This window comes from Gymnoscopelus braueri (genome assembly GCF_963280865.1).
Source record: "Gymnoscopelus braueri genome assembly, chromosome: 3".
NCBI classification, from domain to species: domain Eukaryota; kingdom Metazoa; phylum Chordata; class Actinopteri; order Myctophiformes; family Myctophidae; genus Gymnoscopelus; species Gymnoscopelus braueri.
Genome location: NC_137612.1, coordinates 48,502,830 through 48,530,231, shown reverse-complemented (window position 1 = coordinate 48,530,231; position 27,402 = coordinate 48,502,830). Strand labels below are relative to the sequence as shown.

The 27,402-nt window shown below is 40.4% G+C and overlaps 2 protein-coding genes across 4 annotated transcripts in view; both read right to left on the bottom strand.

Annotated features, from left to right (window-relative positions):
- Positions 1-3,610, bottom strand: part of fer1l4 (fer-1 like family member 4) — a 59,668-nt gene extending 56,058 nt beyond the window's left edge. For both annotated transcript variants that reach the window (XM_080424947.1, XM_080424948.1), the window contains exons 1-2: positions 3,205-3,610; positions 49-104 (exon numbers count right to left, since the gene is read on the bottom strand). In XM_080424947.1, coding sequence (XP_080281073.1) covers positions 49-104; positions 3,205-3,283 — 135 coding nt within the window. In that variant the 5' untranslated portion in view covers positions 3,284-3,610. The remainder of the gene's footprint in view (positions 1-48; positions 105-3,204) is intronic.
- A 408-nt stretch (positions 3,611-4,018) lies between these two features.
- Positions 4,019-26,295, bottom strand: cpne1 (copine I). Of its 2 annotated transcripts, none has more exons than XM_080424605.1 (16): positions 26,161-26,295; positions 22,780-22,905; positions 19,737-19,916; positions 18,088-18,162; positions 17,383-17,454; positions 17,076-17,159; positions 15,596-15,685; positions 12,643-12,738; positions 11,705-11,791; positions 10,828-10,887; positions 10,043-10,176; positions 9,007-9,061; positions 8,842-8,896; positions 7,564-7,697; positions 6,400-6,636; positions 4,019-5,441 (listed from the first exon to the last, which is right to left on the bottom strand). In XM_080424605.1, the coding sequence occupies exons 2-16, from the start codon at positions 22,903-22,905 to the stop codon at positions 5,340-5,342; spliced, it is 1,587 nt and encodes a 528-aa protein (XP_080280731.1). In that variant the 5' UTR covers positions 26,161-26,295; the 3' UTR covers positions 4,019-5,339. The 2 variants fall into 2 exon arrangements, with proteins under 2 accessions (XP_080280731.1, XP_080280730.1); XM_080424604.1 differs by lacking the exon at positions 12,643-12,738 and adding an exon at positions 12,512-12,610.
- Between the last annotated feature and the right edge of the window lie 1,107 nt (positions 26,296-27,402).

The following is a 27,402-nucleotide window of genomic DNA, read 5'->3' as shown; positions in this document are numbered from 1 at the left end:
GGAGCTGCTCTCGGAGCTCTGTATTAATATCACCCAAGGTCTGCTCACCTCATTGAACACAGCGACGTTCTCACACTGTAGAATCCTGGTTTTATGAGTGAACCCTGCAGGCAGACAGACAGACAGACAGTCAGTCAGTCAGTCAGGCAGGCAGGCAGGCAGACAGACAGACAGACAGACAGACAGACAGTTATACTGCAGTTCATCTTCACAACATTTCACATGCCCATTTCAAAATCTATTTTACTATATTACAATTTTTCTGAAACATGATAGGTTTCTTTGGAGAGTTTTGAACAGTGATTAAGACACAAATGGATCTTAGTGCTGGTAGGCCACTGTCCGTTATCTGAGGTACCACAGATAATGCCCCCCTCCCCCAAATAAATAAGGGCGCAGCCAACAGCACTGAACATCACTGGTTTGTCCAGTGGTCAGCTTTGGAATCTAACACACGCAGTAAAAAGGGGAATTTCACTTTAAAACACGTCTGGGGTTATTTTCAGCTGTGCTCAATTTTAAGATATTTGATATTTATTTGATCAGAGACGCTCCTTCCTATATACAAACCCACTGAACTTCAAACTCCTTTTAAACGATAGACTCATTGAATACATTCCCTGGTTCTGGTGACTGATATTGTCCTTCTAATGAATGTTAGACTCATTGAAAACACACTGCTTCTGGTGACCGATATTGTCCTTCTAATGAATGGAGAGACCTTCATTTTTCCATTAGCTATTACTTGAAGTCCATGCTTAAATTAACTAATCTAGAAATGAAAATCTATCCATTCATTAGATGGACAGTATATCAGTCATCAGAAGCAGGGATGTGCTTCTACGATAAGTCTAACATGATTAACATGGAGTTTGAAGTTGAATGATGAAACGAATATCTAAATATTAAATTAAGCAACTTAAAAACACTCTGGGGTGCACATAAAAGCCAGAGTAGTGTGCAGAGCCCAACTGTTTCAAATGGAGACTGTGCTCGATCATGAACAATGTAACAGCAACTACTGTGCATTTATTTGGGCGTTCAGCAGGAGTTCCAGATGGAGCCTTAGATGTAGCTCAAAGGTTTGTTTACTCTGTGATTCTTTGTTTAATACATGTGGTTGTATTTGTTGTAGTTATGGCAATGACTCAAAGGACCAACATGGAAATAAGCTCTCAAGCCGTTTTGTGTTATAATTTTAGCAGATGCGTGCAAATATGTCCGTATGCATCTTTTTGTCAATAAAGGAATCAACAGTGGTGGAAACTTAAGTAAAAGTATCAATACTGCAATGTAAAAATACTCTGTTACAAGTAGAAGTAAGGTATTCAAAATGTACTTGAGTAAAAGTACGAAATTATTGGTATCAAAATGTACTTAAAGTACCAAAAGTAAAAGTACGAAATTATGCAGAAGGTCCCATTTCACAAGTTTACAAATGTGTAAAATGTATAAAAATCCTTTGAAAATAGTCAAATTGCCAAAGTATATATACTGTATATAAGTGGTTTTGTAATAATAATAAAAATCTGCAAAGTAATTAGTAACTAAAGTTATTGAATAATTGTAGTGGAGTAAAAGTACAATATTTGTCTCTGAGATGTAGTGGAGTAGAAGTAAAAGTAGTGAAAATTGGAAATACTCCAGTAAAGTAAAAGTACCTGATTGTACTTAAGTACAGCACTTGAGTAAATGTACTTAGTTACTTTCCACCACTGGGGATCAATCAATCAATCATTGACGACTAAAGCAGATTAAAGTAGAGTTTGGTGGTAGGGAGGTAATAACCACGTCCTTATACAATGCTATTAAATGTAGCTGGGAGTTGCTCAACACTGTAGTCTACAATGTTGTACTGACAATGTACTCTCTCTACGTAGACACAGCGTATCTGGTTTGTGTTGCAACATACTGTTTGAGGCTGCTGTGACTAATGCAGTCTGAATTGTTAGAGAATCCCAATTGTTAACTCAGTGAATCAACATCATATGGCTCTGAACGTATCAATTCCTTTTATCAATGTCAACATGCTTTCCTGACGGTTACTCTTTGACATTAATGACGTCATGACATGTCTCTACACAACTGGAAAGGAGTGGAAAGATAAGGAGCATTGCAATCTTATTTTTTTTTCTTTTTTGGCTAAATTTAAAAATTGCCATGTGCCAGAAGAACAATGGATATAACTGCTCTAGGCTTCATGTTTTTTTTTAATCTTGTTTGTTTGTTTTGTTGTTGTTTTTTGTTGTATGCATATAATTCCTTTGTTTTTAAATGTGTGTAGGCCTATTATGTGTTGCATAGGGCTGCTGAATCGCAAGACAAATGATCAGTTACTACAGCCAAATGTTTGTGTGAAAGGAACTTTGTTTTCCATTTTGTTACATTAACCACTTGAACCCCAGCATCCCTATGTAGGGGATGCCGTTGTGAGCTTGTAGATCGGCTATTTTCAGCGCAGAGATTCATTTTCATCTCCCTCTCAGCTAAGGGGTCCTTGGCCTGAAAAACGTTGAAGACCCCTGGATTAAAGATGATAGCACCAGTATTCATCATTGAAATTATGGAGACAATTATTCTGCAGGTAAACATCCTTAGTGTGTACTTAGCAGTGGTGGAAAGTAACTAAGTAAGCACATTTTAGGCAATTGTACTTTACGCGAGTGCGTCCACTTTATACTTCTACTTCACTACATCTCAGAGGCAAACAATTATTTGACAACTTTAGTTACGAGTTGTTTTTTTGTTTTTTTTACAGTTTATTATTACAAAACATAAACCGATTATTTTATACTTTGGCTGTTCAAAAATATCAGCACACAACTTTTGCTGAATGTTCACCTATTACGACATGGCCAGAATAGGGATGCTATGGGTTCATGACTCTGTGTGCGTACATGTGTAAGATGGTAAATGGTGCATTTCTATAGCGTCTTTATCCAAAGCACTTTACAATGCGCATCAGATTTACCCATTCACATACACACACACATTGCAACCATTTAAGGCACCATCCTGCTCATCAGAACTCAGGAGCGGTTAGGGGCTCAGTGTCTTGCTCAAGGACAATTAACACTAAGCCAGGGTTAAACCGGGGATCGAACTGGGACACTTCCGATTCCCAAGCGGCCACTCTACCTCCTGAACCACTGCCACCCAGTGTGTGTGTGTGTGTGTGTGTGTGTGTGTGTGTGTGTTACTCACCTCTAACAGTAAGCTCTATCTTGCGGTCGTAGCGTCCAGGAAGATTGGATATTCTCTTCAGGTTGACGCTGATAGACATGATGTTTGTTTGTCTGTCTGTCTGTCTGTACAGTATGTGTTACATGATGTCTAGAGTGTCTTCAGAACACACACTTTTCTGTACCACCGCGCTCTGACCACTCTGGTGCGTTATCCAAACAAACTGCTTAATAAATCATAACGTAGAGGGTCACACTTAGAAATAAAAGTGTTTTTTTTTTGTTGTTGTTCCATACGCCTCAAGGTGACGAAGATGACAGACGTTTCGGCCATCCAGCCTTCATCAGTGTGTCTTCAGAGAACGTTACTCTGCTTCCCCGGTTCTGCTGTTCAATACTGAACTGCTTTCAAACTGACTGTGTGAAGGTGTGTGTGTTTGTGTGTGTAAGTAAAGGTGTGATTGGTCTCTCCTACTTTTTTAGGTGGAGTCAAACAGGAGCGGTTGAAGAAACCTACCTCAGTGTGTGTGTGTGTGTGTAAGTCAGTGAGTGTGTTTATCTAGTGGGCTAAAAGATGTGTGCGTGCAAACATACAGAGTGGAAGCTTGTTAAGTGCTCCAGTGTCCTGTCAGATGTGTTTGAGAATGCAAATAGAGTTGCTCAACTAGTTCCACCTAATGTAAACGCTTATCAATATCTACTGTACATGTCCCGCCCTAGTAGACTGTTTTCTGTAGAATCAAATATGAGGATTTCTGGCCATGTCATGGCATCTTTAATAATTACATCATTTTGGACACAAATTTGGTACAAAATCCAGTCAAGTCCAAGATGTATTTTATATTTTCATATTTTTAATAGGATTTGATTACACTACATGGTAATGGCACTTTTGACTTCTTCCATTGATATAAAAATCCCTTGTAAAGCTTTCAGTTTTCCAGCATCAATTGTTTCCAGCATTTTAAGCATAGATATTATTGTTATAGATAGACATGACAGTGCAAAGGTTTAAGTGCAAAGTATTGGTCAAGTAGTTAGAAAATAAAGCTGTTAGATATGTTCTGCATAGAATTAGTTAGCATAGAGCCGCTGGGTTAGTATTAAGGTACACCAAATGGAAACGAATGAGTAAACATATTGTTACATACTGAAACATCAAATATGTTAAAGAAAATCAATCAATAATCGCTCGAATGATTGAACGTAAAACGTATAATATTGGTCAATGTGTGTGTGTGTGTGTGTGTGTGTGTGTGTGTGTGTGTGTGTGTGTGTACAACACACAATACCACAAAACAATGCAAACTCATAAAGCAAACAGAGAATGCATTTGACTAAAATGTTACTAAAACTAAATGAATTTTACTTATATTTCAGGCAAAATTGCTGATCGGCTATTTATGGCAAAGAGATGGTGTAAATGGAAAAAAGTGGTCCAAGTACATCAACTCAACTCAAGAATAGGGCATTTAAGTGGTTAACTGTGTGTGTGTGTGTGCGTGCGTGCGTGTGCGTGTGTGTGCGTGTGTGTGTGTGTGTGTGTGCGCGCGCTCGCGTAGGTGGTACTAAACACAATGCCTACAAGGATAGCAAGATCTGTAACAATAGTCCTGATGGGACAACATTCGGGTGCCCTTGAGAGAAAAAGTAATTTTCAAGGCTAAGAAAATGTTTTAGAGCTAAGGTTAGTTTTAGGTGTAAGGTCTTTACACACTGGGAGTGTGACAAATAAACAATCCAAAAATGCATCTGTGAATATCTCACACGGAACTATTAATGTGGTGATGCCTCATTCATACTGATTGATGCTTTTATTCACAGTGAAAAATCTACCTTGTTTCAAAAAGAAATTACTTTGCTTTAGGGGCCCTGTACGCAAAGAACGTGAATTAATGTGAATGAATCACACAGAATAACACCACTCCCATTGCGTAAGGACCTTTAGGGTTAAAATGCCAAGTGTTTACGTGCGCATGCATGCATCATACTTCAGGACAGGGATTGGCTGAGGGAATACCAGGAAGCATAAGTTGACATCCTGGTTGGCTGACAGCTAGCAGTAGCAGTGGTACTTATTGATTAACATGGAGTGATAGTGGCACATTGTTGACTGTTGACAATCAGGGAATGTTGTTATGCGTTTGGGGGTGTGGTTTAGGCCTTGGTGGGCGGGTCCATGCCTCTCATCTTGAAATAGGACACCACCTGCTTGGGGACCTCGGCTAACACACTCTTGGCCAACGCCTCTTTGGGAGCCTGCAGACATAATAATGACCACGTTCATTGAATAACCACTATCATAGTACAGACAGACAGGTTACATGATCCATCTAATGTAACAGAGGATGAGTGTCCAGATATCTGTCAAACTACTTCTCTAGAGTGAGTGATGTTCACGGGCATAACACCAGAAGGAGATCATCTGACCTCGTTCCCCCAAAATTTGGCTCAAACATGGGTAAAAATACATTCTACTATGCTCCCATTATGTGGTATGAACTACCAAAACCCATTAAAGATCTCGACTCCCAACCCAGACTCAAAACTAAACTAAAAGAATGGCAGAAGTGAGCATAGTTTAACTCCTTGAACACCTTGGTAGCATCCTCTGCTCCCCGCCCCTCCTTTCTCTGTAAATGTAGCTGTAGATGAGTTTTCTACCAATATGTATCGTAACCACTATGCCAGCGGTCAGGGCCAATGTAGCCATATTTAACCATAAGCCTAAAGCCGAAAAATAGATCTACAAACTCAGGATGTGTCGCACGGTGATGCGTTGTGAGTTTATAGATCAGCTATTTTCGGGTGCATGACACTGACACGCAACTAAGCATAAATCATGTTTAACTCTAATTCCAACCCCTAAACCTAACCTCTAAATGCATAATCCCGACCCTAAACCCAACCTGAATCTTTTCCTAATTCCTAAATCCTAATTATATCTCTAAAATCTATTTTAAACCATAAAACAACCATTTCTCTTAGTTGTGAGGACCACGAAAATGGTCCTCACTACATCTATTTCTCAAATTGTACTATACTTATTGTTGCAAGTACACTAACACACACACCTTTGTATTAGTATACTAGTGAGGACATCAACAAGCTCGGCTTGTCCTCACATAATTAATTGTCCTCACAATGTCTATTTCTCAAATTCTAATACTTGTGGGGACCAGTTGGCCCTCGCAAGCATAAGGACACACAGACTCACGTTAGTGAAGTCCCGGTAGGGGACAAACTGGACGATGTCCCTGCTGACAGGCTCTCCGCTCATGGATTTCAGGACGCCGTCGTCTCCGTCCAGCAGCTCCATGGCTTTGAAGTCTGCCGGGCCCACGCCCACGATGATGATGGACAGTGGCAGGCGGGACGCCCGGACAATCGCATCTCTGGTCTGGTCAAGGTCTGTGATCTCCCCGTCCGTTAGGATGAGCAGCACGAAGTACTGCTGCTCACATGTGAGCATGCACGCACGCACAGACGCACAGACACACACACAGACAGACACACGCACACACAGACAGACACACGCACACACAAACACACACACACACACACACACACACAACAGGAGTTGAGTGTCTTTAACCCATTAAGACCTCAGCGCGATTCTACAAATGCCAACAGTTTTCTGAAAAACGTATGTTTCTATGTCAGTGGTTCTCAAAATCAATTTTCATGTCAAGGACCACCCGCAGACCCCCATCTCAAAATATTTTATTCCAGGAAGTCAGGGACCCCCAGAAGCAAAGATCCGAGTTAAAAATGTTTGCTTTAAAAAATATAAATATTTCAAAAATAGCAGATCTACAAGCTCATAGCGCGGCACTCTGTGCCGCGCTACAAGCTTGTAGATCTGCTATTTTTGAATAGCCAACGTATAAAATAATGGATAAAGTGGTTAAAACCTAAAACGACAAAGATTCCTTCCCGGTCTAAATGGGTTAACCTGGTTATGCTCAAATTTATGGGAGAAAACATTGAATGAGGAGCTAGATTAAATTAGATTAGCCTTCACTGTCCCATATATTTCAGCGAGGCCGTTTGATTAATGCTGCAATGGCTGAGTGGACCAAACTCCTAGGAGCAAATCTTTTCCCATCTCAAAGTTGCACATCTATGTCCAGATGGCATGATTGTGAAGTGATGATTGAGGGAGTGATCAGTGTCATTTGCTATTGTGATAAGCGTGTGATGGTTTTATCATTCATATCAGAAAGTGTGTGTGTGTGTGTGGGCCAATAATCTTGGGAGGCAGTACGTGTAATACATGGTCAATATGCTATCATGTAACATTGTGTCTGTGTGTGTTAGAGACAGAGTAAGTGAGTGAGTGAGTGCATGTGTGTGCGAGCATGTGTGAGTGTGTGCGTACCGAGGCAGTATTGCTCTGGGCAGCAGCAGCTGCTATTCCAGCCACATGGTTGATGAGGGGAGAGAAGTTGGTTGGTCCAGACAGCCTGACCTGAGGAAGAGCTGCACGATACGCCTCCACTATGCCCTGGATACCTGTGTACGGACACGCGCACACACACACACACACACGCACACACACACACGTTTGTATTCATTATATGACTGGAATTTTATAAATGCCGGCGAGTATTCCGGTTACCAACACAAGTCGGCCAGGGTGGCAGCTTGTGTTGGTGACCGGAATACTCGCCCCAAAACACACTCGCCCCCCATTTTATTTTGCAGACCAGCGGTTCTTGTATTCTTGTATTTGTTTTACTTAGGATAAGGTTAGAAATAAGTTTAGGGTTAGCCATAGTGTTACTGAGGTTAAGTTTAGGAATAAGGTAAGGTTTTGGCACCATTTTACTAAGGTTACGTTTAGGAATAATGTTAGGCATAGTTTACTGAGGTTACGTTTAGGAATACCAGGTGAATACCGCCGGATTTGCCCTGGGGCGACTGTGTTTTGGTGCGAGCGTTTTGGTATTCCATGCGCGCCGCCTACAGGCTACAATATGGGGAAAATTGGCAAACATTTTGTGATTATTAGAAGTGGAGACACATGTGAAAGTGGAAAAGTAGATGGTTGCCTAGCCAGAGCCATGATCGATTTTTGTTTCAAGTTGGGAGAGAATTGGATAACTGCTTGGCTCTTATCTAGTAGTCCGCAGAAATACAGGCTGGCCAGACCGGCCTTCAATTAGGTAGCAGGATAATACGGTACATGGACTCCCTCCTGGCTCCCAAGATGTGGAATGACCTCTGACCTCCCTCACAGTCAGCACTGCAGACTCACTCCCCATTTTCCACCACAGTCTGAAAACTCACCTCTTCACACTCCACCTCACCCCCTTGCACTGCTCTCTCCTTGTACCTCACCCCCTAGCACCCCTCTCTCTTTGTATCACTTCTTGTATTCCTCACTCTTACTTAGTCATAAGTTCTAATGCTTTCATCAGGGCTCATGTAGTGCAGTGAGTTCAGAGAGCGAGGGTCTCCATTAGACCCTGTGAAGTCTATACACATCTACACACACACACACACACACACACACGCATGCGCGCGCACACACACGTGTAGCCGCGTACGTACGCACACACGCACGCACGCACAATGTATTAGTTGCTGGTAGGGCTGAATGATATTAACTTTCCCACAAATGTTAAGAATGTTAGAGTGTAGAATGTGTGTGTACCTGCACAGTTTGGGTTGCTGGGGTTGAAGTTGAGAGCAAACTCATGATTGGCAACCTGAAAAAAAAAACATAAAAACCCACAACAGATGAGACTGATTGGTTCAGATTAATAGAGCCAATTTGTGATTGGCAGAATTTAACATAGCTGTACTGTGATTGGCTGACCTGGAAATCTGGAGGCAGCTTGGCTCCGAATCCAAAAGCTGGAAAGAACTTATCACTGAGGGGAGGGAGAGGGAGAGGGAGAGGGAGAGGGAGAGGGAGAGGGAGAGGGAGAAGGAGAGGGAGGGGGAGGGGGAGGGAGAGGGGGAGGGAGAGAGATAAATTCATGTTCTCTCATCTCTACTCCATATTCATCATAGCATATTGTCCCCAATACAAACAATATGTGGTTTAGAGTTCTAAAATAAATTCATGTCAAGGGCCCCCAAATTAATATGATTATTGTATAATCTATTAAACTGATTAGTTCGATTAACTGTTGCACCCCTAATTGATAGTGTATTCATGTGTCATAAGAGCAGATGTTCTCAAAGTGGGGTCCGCGGACTCCCATGGGTCCTTGAGGGGGTTCCAGGGGGTCCCCAGCAGAATCAGTTAATATAACATCAACATCAGTTTAATCATGAAATGGCTTTATTACTAACTGTTTTGCTAGTAATAGTCACGATGCGACGCATTGTGAGCTTGTATTTTTTATACATTTTGAACTTGTGAAATGGGACATAATGAGTACTTTTACTTTTAGTACTTAATTTTGATGCAAATACTTTTGAACTTTTATTCAAGTAAATGTTTAATACTGGTACTTTTACTTTTAACAGAGTATTTCTAGATTGCAGTATTGATACTTTTACTTGAGTAAAATTTTTTAGTCCTTTTTCCACCACTGCTCACCTCAAATGTTCATATTTTAATGTACTGTTTAAGTTTAAAACGAGTAATGCACCGTCTGGCCGTCATCTTGAGTTGGACAGAGAACGTTATCTAGCAGCCAAAGAGAGTCTCCCTAATGACAATCAGGTGCGAGTGGAGGAAAATTAGCTATGGGAATCAAACAGGGGAATAATATAAAGATTCATATTTATTCATAAGGGCCTGCCTATGTCATCACACAGTAGGTTGGTGTTTGACAGGAAGTGATTCCAATTCAACTTTTAGGGACTTTTGACACAAGAATACACAAAAATGGAGTACTAACGTGTCGTAGTCCTGGACGACCAGGCCCACAGACCAGGTGGCAGACAGGTACTGGTTCAGACCATCAGGACTCATGTAATGCAGCGAGTTCGGAGAGCGAGGGTCTCCATTAGAGCCTGTGAAGTCTATACCCACCTACACACACACGTGTCCGCGTGCGCGCGCGCACACACACACACACACACACACACACACACACACACACACGTATTAGTTGCTGGTAGGGCTGAGCGATATTGACAAAATGTCAAATCTTGATATTTATGCCACATAATATCTATATGTTTGAGAACCACTGCCATTAAGTGTACCACATGTGATTATCATTCCAATTAACATTCTGATCATATAATAAATTGGCTGTAGTAACTCTGAGGAACCCCTAGGCTTGATTGATTGATTGATTGATTGGATTGAATCCTTTTTAGTCAGAAATGTAAGCAGCATGTGGTGCAGTAAGACATGAAGGCTAAAAGGATAACACAAAAGAAGTCCTGGGGACTTGTTTCCATTGTGGTCTTATGTATTCAATTCATCAACATAGCACAAAGAATTTCCACAATAATACATAATACAAACACTATACAGTACAAAGGAGATGGGAAATTACATTTACCTCCCCTTGTGGTCTCCTGATAGATGTTTTTCAGGACAGTTTTGAAAGAAACCAGTGTTTCACATCCTTTAATGGATGGTGTCAGGGCATTCCACATTTTGGTGGCAGAGTAGTAGAGTAGTTTTACAATGTTTAATTGTGTTTTCAGCCGATGACAACAAACTACTTACGGTGAAGTTGATCTGACAGCCTCCCATCACATAGTCCAGGAAACTGTACTGAGTCACCAGCTGCACACACACACACACACACACACACACACACACACACACACACACACACACACACACACACACACACACACACACACACACACAATTAACTTCAAACATATTTCTGCTTCAAACCAAGCATCCTGTAGCAGATGGCTGATAAATTGTTTCTATATTAAAAAGTTATAATATCCTATATTAAAATTGGCTACTGGGAAGGCCGGCAGGCTGGCTGCTCTCTTAACACATCCACCGCCAGAGGTTAATCTCATAATGTACTCACCAGTGCCAAGGTGTTTTTGTTGTTTTTGTTGTTTTTTTCATGTCGCCATAGATCTTGTTAAAATCCTTAAGATTGAGCCGTGAACGGTCTGTTTACATCCGCGAGATCTCCCTGTATCTCCCAGTGAAAACCACGTGTCAAACGGGGCATCCATGTTTGAGTTAGAGCGGATTACGTTAAACAGTGAAATGCGAGGAGAAAAAACTACAGGAAGAGAATTGAGTTTCAGTTTCGTCTGTAGAATGGGAGCGGGCGTGATCGTCGAAACCGGATCCCAAATAATTCTATTTCCTGTCATCAAACCGGAAACGGAAGTGGATCAAAAAAATTCCGAAAGTGCACCCGGACCGCGCATGCGCGAAAAGACCGCAGCCCGTAGGACTACGGGCTCGGCGCTTAACCGTTGGATTTAACGGCCCGTAGAACTACGGGCCCGGCGGTAAAGGTGTTAATATATAGCAACTTACCACTAAATCATTTTAACAAAAAACTAATCACATGCATGTTAAGACTGTTATTAACACTGTGGAACTGTGGGTAATGTAGTCATACCTTGCAGCTCTTGGCGATGACCACCCCAGAGTTCTTGTAGCTTTTCTTCTTCTTCTGTTTCTCAGGGTTGATGCAATCAAACTCCACCTGGAGACAGCAGTACACTCTACAGGTCACACAGGGTACTGCATGTACCAGACAGTATGGACTGACTCATGTTGACATGACATTAACTTGTCCTTGTATTCCCAAACCAGTTTTTCTTTCGAGAGCGCTTGCTTACATCTATAGCTTGTATATTAGTTATCATCGAAAACGTCAGGAAGATTTAGATTTCTTTTAATCAGTATATTATTGATATTTTGATGCCAATATGTTTGTATTCAAGTCAAATTTGGAATACATGCCGTTTACTGCGTTAGTGAGGACAATTATAATTGAAGATAGGTTGAAAATGGGTGAAGTGTTCCTTTAAGTAAAACAAAATAGTGGTTAATGTATGTTTTGTAATAATAATAATAATAATTAAAAAATAATAATAATAATGTCAATCTGTAAATGTAACTTGTAACAAAAATCTTAAATAATTGTAGTGGAGTCAAAAGTACAATATTTGCTTCTGAGATGTAGTGGAGTAGAATTATAAGATATCAAAACGGGAAAATACGCAAGTAAAGAAGTACCTCAAAATTGTGCTTACGTACAGTACTTGAGTGAAGTATATGGAATAGGATACCATGTCAATCAGCCAATCACAGCGCTTAGGGAAGGGGTCTTGAGGACAACTGGCTTGGGAATCGCTTACATGCAAAATGGACAGAAGCTAGAAACAGGAAGTAGGAAGAAAAAGGCAGGAAGTGACCTCACCGGGGAGCCATGCGCTGCTTTCTGCAGGCCAGAGACGTTAGTAGAAAAAGAGCCGATCAGATCATGAGAACCATCATTGTCATAATCTGAACAAGTAACCTAGAGAGGAGAGGAGAGGAGAGGAGACATACCACTTTGTTGTTATTCTGGAGTAGCTGGTTGGTTGTACAGCTGAACTGTCCTATCTCATCTGAACTGGTGTCTTCATCTTTATCATAACACACTACCTGAAGTGTGCGCATATGCACACACACAAACAAACAAACACAAACAAACAAACATGCACACAAACACACACACACACACACACACCATACAGACACAGTTAGAATTATTTATTTTTATTATGTCCACAAACAGAGCAAAAACAAATGGCATACATACTGACGGTATAGAACAATACAAAGCTAATACAAAATATTTTCATATTATATATCCTGTCATGACCAAAAGAACAAGATGGCGGACACAAGCAGGGGTGTGGCTGGCATCTCTCCTAGGACTAGGGTCTTCTGTGAAAGACTGACTGCTCCTTTACGTGGAAAGGAGCCAGCTGAGGTGGTTCAGACATCTAATGAGGATGCCTCCCGGGCGTCTCCCAAGGGAGGTTTTCCATGCACTTCCAGCTGGGAGGAGGCCCCGGGGCAGACCAAGGACCAGATGGGAGTATTACACTGGTCTTGGAACACCTTGGGATCCCTCAGTTAGAGTTAGCTGATGTGGCCTGGGGAAGGGAAGTCTGGAATCCTCTGCTGCTACCTCTGTGACCCAACTCCAGATGGTAAAAGAAGGATAGATGGATGGATGGATACATTGCACAACATATTTTCCAAACCATACACAACAAGCAAGTGGCTACAGCAAGAATGGAATGGTAGACATGTCCTAGACCAGAGGTTTCCATTTAATGGTATGCTTCGGTACAGTGGTGTGTATTTCAAGTTGAAGGTGTCCTTTGTTTGTCCTTTGACCATGATGTCAGGGCTCTCACTTCTTCTCCGTTGGATGTTTCGTTGTTGGTAATCAGGTGATGACAGTAGAGTTGTCAGTAAACTTTATAAAAAGGAGTTTACGCTGTATGGTCACACAGTCGTGAGTGAACAGGGAGTGCAGGAGGGGGCCGAGCGCCCAGACCCCAGTGTTAAGAGCCGGAGTAGCAGTGCTGGTGCCAATCTGCATCACTTGCGGTCTGTCTGTCAGGATTGGAAGTCCAGGATGCAGTAGCACAGGACGGTTTTGAATGCTGAAGAACTGTAGTCAATGAACAGCATTCTCATGCATGTGTTCCTCAGTTCCAGGTGGGAGAGGGCTGTGTGGAGGCTGAGGTCTTTGTCTGTTCACCTGTTGTGCCTTCAGTAGGGTTGGACGATATGACTTCACCCATTTAGACCTGAAGCAGATTCTAAAAACGCCTTCTAAATCCTGACATTGTTTTTTTCTCAAACTTTTGCCTTGATTACGATTAATGAACAATTATTTTTTGAATGCCAACATTGAAAAACAAAGTATAATACGTGATTAATCGGACTAATAGGTTTAGTCGATTATGAAAATGAAAAAAGATCTATAAATTGTTTTGGGTTAATTCGTTGATATAAAGAAAAGTCTCTTATTGGTTCTAAATATCGGTTTTGATATATTTTCGGTTAACTGACCATGTCTTGGTAAACTTTAACGACCCGAAAGCGGCAGGAGTCACAACAGCAAGGGTAGGCAGTGATAGCTTAAAAACAAAACTTACAAATCAAAATTCCAGTGGCAATGGGTCACCTACATACATTTAAATAAGTCTATGATCACCTCGTCATTTGCACGAACGAGATTATAATTTCCGTGTGTAAAATGCAGCAGCCTCACATCCCTTCTCTTACTCTACACTGATTGGCTCAAACTTGACCGACTGCAGGTGAAGTGAAGGCCAATACATTTATTTGAATCGGGAACCTTTCTGATATTCGCCCCATATTTACAGCTAGCCGAAACTACGAAAAACAAGAGAAGCTCTGCACCTGGACTGTAGAGCTTATACATAACTCCTTCATTCATTGTAGCTGAGCTTGTTTTCAAGTGGCCTATGTATTGTGAGATGAGAAGCTGGAACTTTATCACTTCATCATCAGAAATGCACTGAAGCTTTGTGCTGTTGAGTTGCATATACATACAGTACACAACGACGTATTTATGTATGCAGTGGCCCTAAGGGTTAAAAACACTGACTATGAAAACATTTCACTAAAGAACACATTTCACAAAACAACATTTGAGAAAACATGACAGTTAACAAAAGACAACATTTAAAAAAAATGACAGTTAACAAAAGACAACATTTGAGAAAACAGGACATTTCACAAAAGACAACATTTAAGAAAACTCAACATTTCACAAAACACTTAATTTGTACAAGGATATATATTATTTTCTCCTTTTGTTAATTGAAAACCCTTGTATTTGCTCATTTGAATTTCAAAGAGGTTAAATAAATTCAGGCTGGTTTTCAAAGGAAAATATATGGAATTGTTTAAATTCAAACATTAATGGCTTCTGAAAATCTAATCTGTATGGCACTCATTGTCTTTTCAGTTAAACCTTACAATCATTATTATGATTACTATTATGTTGTTATATTGTATTGTATTAAGCACAGTTTTACATGGCATGCCACACTTAAGTTTCACTGCTTGTACCTGTATGAGTGAAAAACACATAAACCCTCTGGATTCTTGATTCCATCTGCATCAGAGCTGATATTATAAGAGCTCTTTATGTGTGAAAGGAATTCTTCTAAACAATTAGCACATTGTAGAATTGTCATTCTAAACCTCTGGTCTTGCTGTTCTACATACAGCCAAACAGTTGGAGAAATTGCAGATTGAGGCTTTAATCTTTGCTTTTATGAAATATTATATGTTTTATGGAAGATGCTTCTGAACATCAGTAAAACCTTATGCAATACAACATGTATTCTATTGCTAGTTTGACCCATTCTACGCTTTAATCTCATAGAAATGACTGAAATCAGTCATGGCGACTGCGTGCGTGCGTACGTACGTGCATGCATGTGTGTGTGTGCGTGCGTGTGTGTACCTTGATAGGTTTGTCCAGGTCAGAGCTACAGAAGGTCTGCAGAGGAACAGTGAACTTCTTCCATGATGGAGACAAGTTGTTCTTCACCACCTATAACAACACCACCACCATTATCATCATCATCATCATCATCATCGTTACTATCAGTGTTGCCAGATTTTGCGAGAGAAATAAGCAACCAGGTCTATGAAAATAAGCCCAAAAGAAGCGCCCAAGGCCAAAAGCACTTTAAACCTATATACATCGGCTATTTGTAAATAGCAGAGCTTATAGATTTTTTTAAAAATATACAAATCTTGTATGGGCGTCCCTGCCACAAAATATTTTCAGATGGGGGTATGCGGACAAATAATTTGGGGGTTCTTGACATGACAATGTTTGAGAACCACTGGTTTAAGCAACATGATATAAAATAAGCAACAAATAAGCAACTACACTTTGGAAACAAGCCCAAAAAAACGCAACCCGCAACTACCAATATTTACAAGCGAAAACAAGCCCACATTTTCTTATAATAAGTGGACATGGCAACGCTGATTACCATGGTTAAAGCTAGGCATAGACTGCACAATTTTATGTTATGTTTTACTACTACTCATTCTGTATGAGTACATTGTTCGCCATGTAAAGCCAAAGCTCATGATGTATGTGCTCACACTGTACGGTCCCATTATCACGCCCGACATCGTGTCGGCCCGATTCGGCCTTACTTTCAAATGAAATCAAGTTCAACACAGAAATAATTATAATGCCCTGCCAACGTTTGTCTCTTTCATGTTTGTTTTGAAAGTGGAATCAAGGCACCGACAGCGTGATGAGAGAAAAGTCCCATCTGATTGTATTAAACGATGATAGCCTCCACACCAATATTAACCTGCACCCCTACAACAGTAGTTCTCAAACATTTTCGTGCTGCGGACCCCCAAATTGTATTTGGCCGTGGACCCCCATCTGAAAAGGTTTTGAGCAACCCAATAAACTCCACGAGTTTTACATCTGCAATACCTGCATGTTTTAGGCATGGGGGGGCGAAGTCGTTTTGTGGTTCTTTTAAAATCACTCATCGTATGTGTACCACCCGTTTCGAAAATGCCAAGAATCATCGCTTCACAGAGTTTACAGAAAGTTGCTCATGATGACAACGGTGAATTCTTGCACGCATAAAATGACTCCTCTTAGTTCTACTGAATATCTTCTGCACTTTCGTCTAGTTTTTATTTGTCGACGAAATTGTCAATATATTTAGTCAAAGTTTTGGCCATCATAGAATAGTTTTTATTCAGTTTTTGTTCAGTGAAAAAAATACATTTTTTGTCATAGTTTTGGTCTGCAAAATTAACACTTTCTGTCTCATAGTAGCCACTGAAAGGAATGGATGCACTGCCTGATGCAGCAAGGGTCAGTGGAGGAAATAGGTTGTCTTTGTTATTGCACCTCTAGCTACCAAACATAGAGGGCAGTCTATGTTGGAGAGAGTTACCTCTGTCCTGTAGACCAGAGTCCACTGTCCTCCGTCTCCTTGCTTGAAAAACTCCAGGAATGGATCCGACTTCCCAAACATATCCTAAACACACACACACACACACACACACACACACACACACACACACACACACACACACACACACACACACACACACACACACACACACACACACACACACACACACACACACACACACACACACACACACACACACACACACACACACACACACACACACACACACACAATTAGCTAACATGCTTGATGAGGAGAGGAGAGGAGAGGAGAGGAGAGTATTTACCTTCTTATCGAGTCCTTTGGCCTCCATCTCCAAAACAATCGCTCTCTTATCTTTCACCTCCTCTGCTGTAATCTACACACACACAAACACAAAATACAATTAGTAATCTCAATCTCTTTTGTTTTGGTTTCTTGTGGTTGATTTAGTGTAAACACTAAACACTTTCACTAGACCTGTAATACCATATCTAACCAGCTGGTGTCACACTTGACTAAGGAATATGAGAGACCATGAACATTATGCTGTGATAGACTGTGAGGAGACGAGTTATCAGACCTAAAGCTATCAGAGAGGTTATGAAATGATAGGAATCAATCATTTAATGAGCTCTGGGTTTTTTACACAGCTGAAGTGTCTTGGTGACAGCTGACAATAGACCAGAATCCCTGACACTGTCGTCACTTGGTCTGTAGCCTAACAGTCTGTGCAACGGAAGCACTGAAATGCTTTTGCAGTCATGTACAGTCAAGTCCTACAGTAAAATTGACTAAGCATAATATCTAGCTTGCTGCTGAACAGAAATGGAAATTCTAAAAGTATATTTGAAACAAACCAACCTTCTTTTACTTTTAAGGAACGAAAAAACGTGAACATCTTTTAACACAAACTATAGCAGTGATGAAAATAGTGGAAACAAACAAACTATCTCTCTTCTCTCTCTCTCTCTCTCTCTCACACACACACACACACACACACACAGTGTACCGTGATTGTTCCCTTGCCGGCAGGTTTGTCCTTCTTCAGCTGAAGAGGTCTGGTGACTGTTTTACTGGAAACTATCTGAGAGAGAGACAGACAGACAGACAGAGATTATTTAGATAATTTTTTTTCATTGATTGAATACTTTATAAACAGTTTGCAAAAAAAAAGGCACAGTGGCACAGATTTATACACAAGAATAATATAGTTGCCAGTCACTCCACTACATCAGGGTTGGTTTGATTGGTTGCATGAGGAAGGTAGTGCACACACATCCATGGCCCAGGTGCAAGACGGCAGTATCACAAAAAGAAGTCGAGTTTTTATTGCGTCGTCAACGTTTCGATCAATCAGATCTACATCAGGACATATACATGGGAATATGCGTACACACATAGGTTTACATAGGTCACCATCCACACACTGATGGGTTAACCCCAATAAGGCATGTGAGGTCACCTGTTCACAACAATCACAAGTCATCAATTGTCTGGCTTTACATAAAATTCAAATAAACAGTGTGCACCCATCCCTGAATCCAAATAGCAATAAACACATTTATATTTAAAGTATCCAAGATACTTTATATATCAGGTACCCATGTTATGTTATATATAATAATATTTATAACAGGGACTACATTGTAGGGGGATCGACAATAGAATCCCTTCATAAGTGCCAAACTCGTATTAGAATCTGGCATATTAGAGTCAACTCTATGAGCGCACTCTTGTTACGTGTGTCATGTAAGGTGTATGGATAACACACAGTGTTATAAACGTATGTGTACGCCCATTCCCATGTAATTCCCTATTTTCCGGACTCCCACAAAAAGTTAGCAACTGCCTCCAACTTGACCAAAATACTGCAGCTAGGGTTCTTACGAGAACCAGAAAATATGACCATATTACCCTGTACTCACTGCACTGGCTACATGTGGCATTAAGAACTGATTTTAAAATATTATTGTTTGCGTTTAAATCACGGAACGGCCTCGAACCTGACCTTCTGTCCCCTTACATCCCTTCCTGCAACCTTAGATCGGCAGACCAGCTGTTACTCACGGTCACCATGTCAAGGGCTGTTGCAGAAGGGGATTAGAGCATTTGCCGCAAGGGCTCCACATTTGTGGACTCAGCTTCCTCTGGAACTTAGACAGGCTACCTCACTTCTATTCACCTGTTTCCTAGGCTGTGTGTTTTCCACTTCCTGTCGATTTCATTGGACATCATTGGTCATCTGACCAGTTTCATTGGATTTCATTGGATCAAATCGACAGGAAGTGGAAAACACACAGCCTAGGAAACAGGTGAATAGAATGGCTTTTAACTAGAGGATTAGACAATGGACTCTGTGTTCATTTGAGGACTCTATTGTATTGCCTGTATTTTGGTTGCTTGCTTTAATTGAACTGTCTGTGTTTTCTTTTTCTTTACCCACACTGTGTTTTGATGTGTTTTTGATTTTACACTTTGTAAACTTGTTTTTGAAAAGTGCTATACAAATAAAGTTCATTATTATTATTATTATGTATATGTCCTGATTAAGATCTGATTGATCGGAACGGAACGTTGGCGACGCAATAAAATACAGCATAGCTTTTTCAGCATTACCAGTGTGCAGACTCTACTTCCTTTTGTGGCTTGATTGGTTACCTGTCCCAGGGTTAGCTCCGCCCCTCCCAGGAAGTCGTCATCGGAGAGGTCATTTGACTTGTTGTCGATGTCGTAGATGGACAGTTTGAGTTTCTGAACAGTTTCAAAGTGATACTTAATTGTCAGCCTGCTGCTGAAGGCAGGATCGTTACTGTTCTTTATTCTCTCTGTACGCCCCACCTAGAGAGAGAGACAGAGAGAGAGAGAGAGAGAGAGAGAGAGAAAGAGAGATTTCAGCTCAGCATTCAACACAATTATCCCTCAGCAACTGGTTGTCAAACTGGACCCCCTGGGCCTTGGCACCCCCCTGTGAAACTGGCTGTTGGACGCAAAAGATTCCGCAGCATCCAGTGCAGAACAGCCAGATTTTGCAAGAGCCATCAAATTTTCCCCAAGCCATCAAACTTGTGAACTCTAAAAAAGTGCAATAACCCCCTATAAGTGCAATATCCTCTATCCTTTCTCCTATATGCTGCTGTGGACTACTTGCTGTGCAATATTTCTGTCTCATTATGAACTGACGGTGATTTTATTAGTAGTGATTTAAATATTGTAGTATTTGAGTATGTTTTAACTGCGAGTAGTTTCAGATTACAGGAAGCCGGTGGAACGGAATGTCGTTCAATTCATGTATTGTTGAATGACAATAAAGCTATCTATCTATCTATCTATTATGAAGACTACCTTTTTTCACTGACGAAAACTAAATAAAAACTAAGCTATGATGACTAAAACTATGAGTAAATATACTGGCAATTCAACAATTAAAAACTAGATGAAAATGTCAGGGAGGGACTAGTGGACAAGAGATCCAGTAGAATTAAGACAAGTCATTTGTAATTCGGTTATTTTCGGCACACAGCTAAGTATAAATAAGGCATTATGACACCATCACGGCCATTTAATCGACTAAAATCTTATAATATTTAGTCAACTAAAACTCTGATAACTAAAATGTTACTAAAACTTAATGGAATTGTATTCCATTATGACTAAAACTAAATCAAAATGTGCTGTCAAAATTAACACTGATTGAGACCCTTATCATAATAAGTCACATGTGATAACGCATGCTCATTTTTTTGTTCTGTATTCTGTAATAAACAGGATGATCGGATAATCTATTTGCCACATTGTGCTTACATTGTGTCTATGCCTGCCCTATCGCACCAGATCTACAAATTAAAAATGTCTCGCAAGGAAACAAGTTATTAGCTTGAAGATCTGTTCACCATTGTGCTAGAGAGTGTAAACAAGGCTTATATCTATCTATATTTCAAGATGTGATGTCAAATATAGATATGTAGTATTGAAGATCGAGCAGGACACATTTTAAAACATGTTTTGGTAATTTAGTGATTGAAAGTGAAAGCAGTCGGACAGCATCATGATCTGCAATGCAAATATTTTAACAGGCTTATCTTATCTACATTTAAATAATAAATAAGTAGTTAATGTGAAGTTTATACCACGCAGCTCTATTATCCACTAACTAAATATTGATTCATGACTACTGGCACATTATCTTAACCATACCCTATGAATCTTGTATGGGGGTCCCTGGCACACAATATTTTCAGATAATAATAATAATAATTTGGGTGCCTTCCACATGAAAATGTTTGACAACCGAACCGCTGGTCTAACCAACAACCCCAATAATCTACACTTTAGAAACAAGCCCCCCCAAAAAAACGCAACCACAACTACCAATATTTACAAGCGATTTTACAGAAAAACAAGCACAAAGTCGCTTATAATAAGCAGCAGACATGTCAACACTGGTAAGGAGGAGGTCGTTGAGAAAGGCCTGAACACGACCTGTCACCAGGCTGGCCTGACACACTGGCACAGTGGAACACGTTCCTTTGACAGACTGTTTTTCCTATGTTGGATTACTTCCCTTATAGGATACAGACACACCAGAGTTTGATTCTGCCTATGCGGCGGATTCTGCCAATGCTTTTGCCTGATTATCTGGCAGTCCACTCAGTGAGTGGGCGGAATCTATGGTCTGGAGCCAGGCTACCAATGCTTTTCAATGGGAAATCAGACAGTGTATCAGATAAACCTTGATGATTAAAACAGCAGCTGCTGAGGTCCAAATATTTGGATGTGTCACACTTTGTAAACAACGCGTTGTGTTAAGAGTCTGTCAGTGAAATCTGATCTCCTCGTTGTAAACCCAGTCGGTCGGCTCAGAGTAATTTGTGGTTTTCTATGTTTCACGTTTGATGTGTAGGACTGGCAGCCATAAGCAGCTGCTGTAGCCTGCCCTACTACATGTGTGTTGTACAACAAGCACACACACTACCGCCGAGTCGCCTACAGTGCAGCCCTGACGTCAATTCCCAACTAAGCCCATTGCACGGCTTCTTTCACGGCTTCTTTTATAAACAAAAAATGTTAATCATGTTGCCATAGCCATATTGCTTATGACTTTTGTCATTTCTTTTTTTGTCATTTCTTTTAGGTATTAAATTAAATCAAATAACTTCAATTCATTGTCATTTAGGGACACCCCCAAAATCCCTGGGGAACCACTGCTATACAACATGGATTTAACGTCGTCGATGAGTAAACACAACATCTTTGGCTGTGGTTGCTGTTGTAGACAAGTTTTTAACTTAACATGAAATCTAACAGGTTAAATCTCGTCTTCCGGTTATCTGGTCTATATGAGGAAGGAAGGGCTGTGGATTGAAACTCATTCTCAGTGACAGGAAATGTAGCGTCACATAGCAGACTCTCTGGCAGTCTCTCTACATCTCACATTCTATTGAACTGCACCTCAAAAGGACCACTTCACCCATTTTCAACTATCTTCATATACTTGGTCCTCCTCACTAATGCTCATTATAATGAGCATTAGCACAATTTCCGTCTACTCACTCTGGGTCTCAGAGGAGGGCTGTGGACAGTGGACCGATGATGTCACTGGTAGGCAGGTTTCTGAACTGTCCACAGTCCTCCTCTGACACACAGAGTAGTAGTAGTGAGGACCATTTATATGAAGGTGAAAGGACACACACACAGCTTGTACCTCTTCCCATTTGTCTCCAGCACTCTGCAGCAGAACACACAGAGGGTCCGACTTGGAGCCAACATCCTTATCCAGCAGATTGGAACAGGAGACGGTCAACTCTACTTCACTGACACAGTCTGTCATCTAGAGACACACACACACAGTCTCACACACACAGTCTCACACACACACACACACACAGTCTCACACAGTCTCACACACACACACACACACACACACACACACACACACACACACACACACACACACACACACACACACACACACACACACACACACACACACACACACACACACACACACACACACACACACACACACACACACACACACACACACACACACACACACACACACACACACACACACACAGAGAGAGAGAGAGAAACACAGAGAGAGAGAGAGAGAAACACAGAGAGAGAGAAACAGACAGACTTAGTTCATTCCTAATCCTTACACAATAATGTGATGACTCACATGAACCCTAGCGTCCGTATTCTAGGTGGGTGAACACAGTGTGTGTGCAACAGCTTGATGCAATTAACTTTAAAATGTCCAACATGTGCGTCCCGTCTCAGAAAAAAACAGTGGGAAACACTGACTAAGTATACTGTACTGTACAGGGTTTAAGTGTTTAAGAAAAGCTCCCCCACATGGAATGAGGAAGCCAAGGAGACCAGAAACGAGGAGAGGGAGTTAACCATGTGCTCCATGAGCTAAACCACTGCTTCTAAACCCATTCAATCCGGGAACACATCTACAAATGTCTTCTAAATCCTAACATTTTCTGAAAACCGTATGTTGCTATGCAGTGGTTCTCAAACTTTTCCATGTCAAGGACCCCCAAAATGATATGTATTTGGTCGCAGACCCCCATCTCAAAATATGTTGTTCCAGGGACCCCCTAGATTAGAACAATGATTTGAGTTACAAATGTTTGCTTTAAAGAATACAGTATATATTCAAAGATTTGCACACATTTTCATGATTTTTCTAAAGAAAACGCACTATGAGCTTGTATATCTGCTATTTTTGAATAGCCAAAGTATAAAATAATGGCTGTAGCCAAAATCCAAAATGACACAGATGTGTTCCCGGATTGAATGGGTTAAAGTGGGGTCTGGGGTCCTTGAGGGGGGTCCCAGGGGTCCTACTCCCCAGCTAAATTAGTTAGTAAAGCATCAACCACATTAGCCCTATTTTATACTCGGGCTGTTTGAAAATAGCCGATCTACAAGCTCATAAGAACAATCTTGAATCATTGTGAAACATTTATTTCAAAATGTATAATTTTGAAATTGTTGTTCTTTTCCCTGACTCCCTGGCACAAAATCTTTTTCAGAGCTGGGTCCGCGGCCAAATACATTATACAGCAATTTGGGGGTCCCTTGACATGAATAGGTTTGAGAACCACTGAACTACACACCAGGAAAATGTAATGGATAGAATAATGTCTAAGAAGACAATGGCTATAGTTGCAGTCCTACCTGGAGCGTCATGGTGGAACGCCTGATGCTTCCAACAGGATTAAGTGCAGTAAGTCACAGGGATATAAATACTACTTATTTACTTAGCAGCTACACTGACCGGATAACGCTGGTTCTCTGAAGAACGTATTCAACTGTATAGATCAGAGGGTTTCTAACTTCTTGTGCTCAAGTCAACATCTCAAGGCACACCTGCATTCATATCTGTGCATTCATATCTTATCACACTGTAAATGTTTTGTTTTGTTTATTTGTATCTACTCATGTATTTATTAATGCCACTACCACTAGTCTACTACTACTACAACAAGGACCATTTGGACCATCTATCAATCGTTTACCTGGGACCCCATAGAACCCCTTCAAGGACACCCGGGGGTCCACGGACCCTACATAAAGAACCACTGATATATGACATTGACACAAAGATTGTGAGGAACTTATGACAGTAAAAAATTACAACATTTATGGCCCTCCCTGTCTGCTAATTTGCACAGTATAGTAGGAATCTTGGTGTTTTATTGGACTCCTTGTTGAATTTTAACAAACAAGACTGTAGTGTTGTATGTAAAGGGCCGTTTTTATCAGCTTACAACCTCAGTCAAATGGAACCGTTTATGCCAAAGGGAACTAAACGGTCGGTTATCACAGTTCAACCTTATAAACGTTTATCAACTCTTATATTACTCTTGACTGGCTTACTGTAATTTCCTGTTTTGTGTTGACAGTGACATGATCCAATAAATGCAGCTGCTAGACTTTTAAAAAGATGGATTAACTCCACAATACAACTCTCTGGTTTTTATATTCATTCATATTTTATTTTATATTCATTTCATAAATGGGGCCAAATTCATATACCTTTTGTTTAATGACATTTAAGGCCTAATATTTCTACAATTGTGACAAATTGCCAGTGGTGGAAAGTAACTAAGTACATGTACTCAAGTACTGTACTTAAGTACAATTTTGAGGTATTAGTAGTACTTTACTTGAGTATCTCCAATTTCCAATACTTTTACTCCACTACATCTCAGAGGCAAAATATTATACTTTTACTCCACTATAATTATTTGAAAACTTAAGTTACTTTGTAGATTTTGATTATTATTACAAAACATACATTAACCACTTCAACCCTATATACATTTTGGCCATTTGAAAAGCTTGTATATCTTCTATTTTCTAAAGGTTTTTATACATTTGAAAACTTAAAATGGATCATTCTGCACAATGAGTACTTTTACTTTTTGTACTTTAAGTACATTTTGATGCCGATACTTTTGTACTTTTACTCAAGTAAATTTTTAATTCCAGACTTTTACTCGTAACAGAGTGTCTCTACATTGCAGTATTGATACTTTTACTTAAGTAAAGATTTTGAGTACTTTTTCCACCACTGCAAATTGCTACAAAACATATGGCTAACCAGTCATTATGGGCATAAACAAGATGTTGATCATTTTGTCTGATGATGATGTACTGTGCATGTTTCTGACCATTTTCCAAAGCTTTCACTTTCATTCTTTATTTATTTCTTTACATGTTGGAAAGAAATAGCCAATTTCACATTAAGGTGCCCTCAATGTTTAGGTGTCCACTGGACCTGTATACTCTCTGATCTAACTCCACATACCTTCAATGTCTGTGTAACGTTGATTCGTTACATTCCATCACATAAAGAATGTAACATGACATTCAGTAATAAACGTACAGAATGTAACAGTAGAACAGAAGCCACTGCATCATTTCCTTTTAGGACACGCCCTTATGTGCTGCTTTCTGACCATTAAACTCAACACAAACACAAACGTAATGAACATAAAAGCACAACAAATAATCAAACGTGATGATATAAGTACATATATTTGTATTTTGTACGTTTATTTACCTTGTTGTTGAAGCTGAAAGATTCTTTCAGAAAAGTCAGCGGAACACAACGTAGTCAACGTTGACGCTGAGACGTACAGGGCGGGGCCCTGACCCCATTGGACAAACCACTGTTGGAAACCCGCTGCTATTGGACGAAACTACCTGTCAGTCACGCCCCACCAAGGATAATATGGAAAAAGGAAAGGACACATGCGTCATGTTCTGGAGTAGGAAGTCAAGAAGGCTTCTATGTTATGTATTCATTTATTCATACAAGTACAAGAAGCTAAATGCATTTTTGTGAGGTCCACAAAGTACGGTGCTACAACAAGAATGACAATAGTGATAATAAATAAAGAAAAACTAAGATAAGATAAAAAAAACTAGAAAAAGTGCTCCTCGGAGCACAGGTCTCCGCCAGGTCAGGTAGGTTATTGTGGGGCAGCAATGTTCGGAATTAGCCAATCAGGATGGAATATGAAAAATTGGATGGAACCATCTTGATCACTTGACTATATGTGTACGGATTTGCATGATGTTTGAATTTGTAGGAGTAATATAAAAAAGAAAAGTGTTGCAAAATTGGCCTCATGGTGGCGCTATAATAGGGCAATGTTAAAAGGGTGGCATTTGTTCTTCAATGTAGTGCGAATGTGCGTGCAAAGTGTCGCAATCGGACGCTGCATTCATGATTTGTGGCATTTTGTTCAAAACGGGCCACTCCTGCAAACTTTAGATGTCAATGTTAGCCAATCAGGATGGAATATGAAAATTTTAAAAGATCCATCGTGATCACATCATCGTGATCACATGACTATAGAGATCAAGTGTACCGATGTGCGTGAAATTTGGATAAATTCTGAAGGCTTAATATCAAAGAATGTGTTTTACATAAGTCGGCCTCCTGGTGGCGCTATGAAAGGCAAATGTGAAAAATGCAGGTCAGTTGTTTTTCCTTGGCCTCTAGGGAGTGTGCGTGCAAAGTTTCATGCAGATCGGTGCAGTTACAGGTAAAAACATAAATCGTCCATTTATAGCGCCACCATGAGGCTGATTTGAACATTTTCAAGTGGCATTTCTTCCTCGGCCTAGTGGGAATGTGCGTGTGAAATCTCACGGAAATCGCAAGCTGCGTTCATGATTTGAGGCATTTTGTTGAAAACCAAGCAATCCTGCAAACTTTGGAAGCCAACCTTAGCCAATCAGGATGAAATATGGAAAATTGGACAGATCCGTGTTGATCACATGACTATAGAGATAC

What these genes read in the sequence shown, in the direction of transcription:
- cpne1 (XM_080424604.1), bottom strand. Translation starts at nt 22,905, where the DNA reads ATGACAGACTGTGTCAGTGAAGTAGAGTTGACCGTCTCCTGTTCCAAT. An exon ending in CTGGAGACAAATGGGAAGAG is followed by an intron (nt 19,917 to 22,779) that starts GTACAAGCTGTG and finishes CTCTCTCTCTAG; the next exon opens with GTGGGGCGTACAGAGAGAAT. An exon ending in CCCAGAGCAATACTGCCTCG is followed by an intron (nt 6,637 to 7,563) that starts GTACGCACACAC and finishes ACATGTGAGCAG; the next exon opens with CAGTACTTCGTGCTGCTCAT.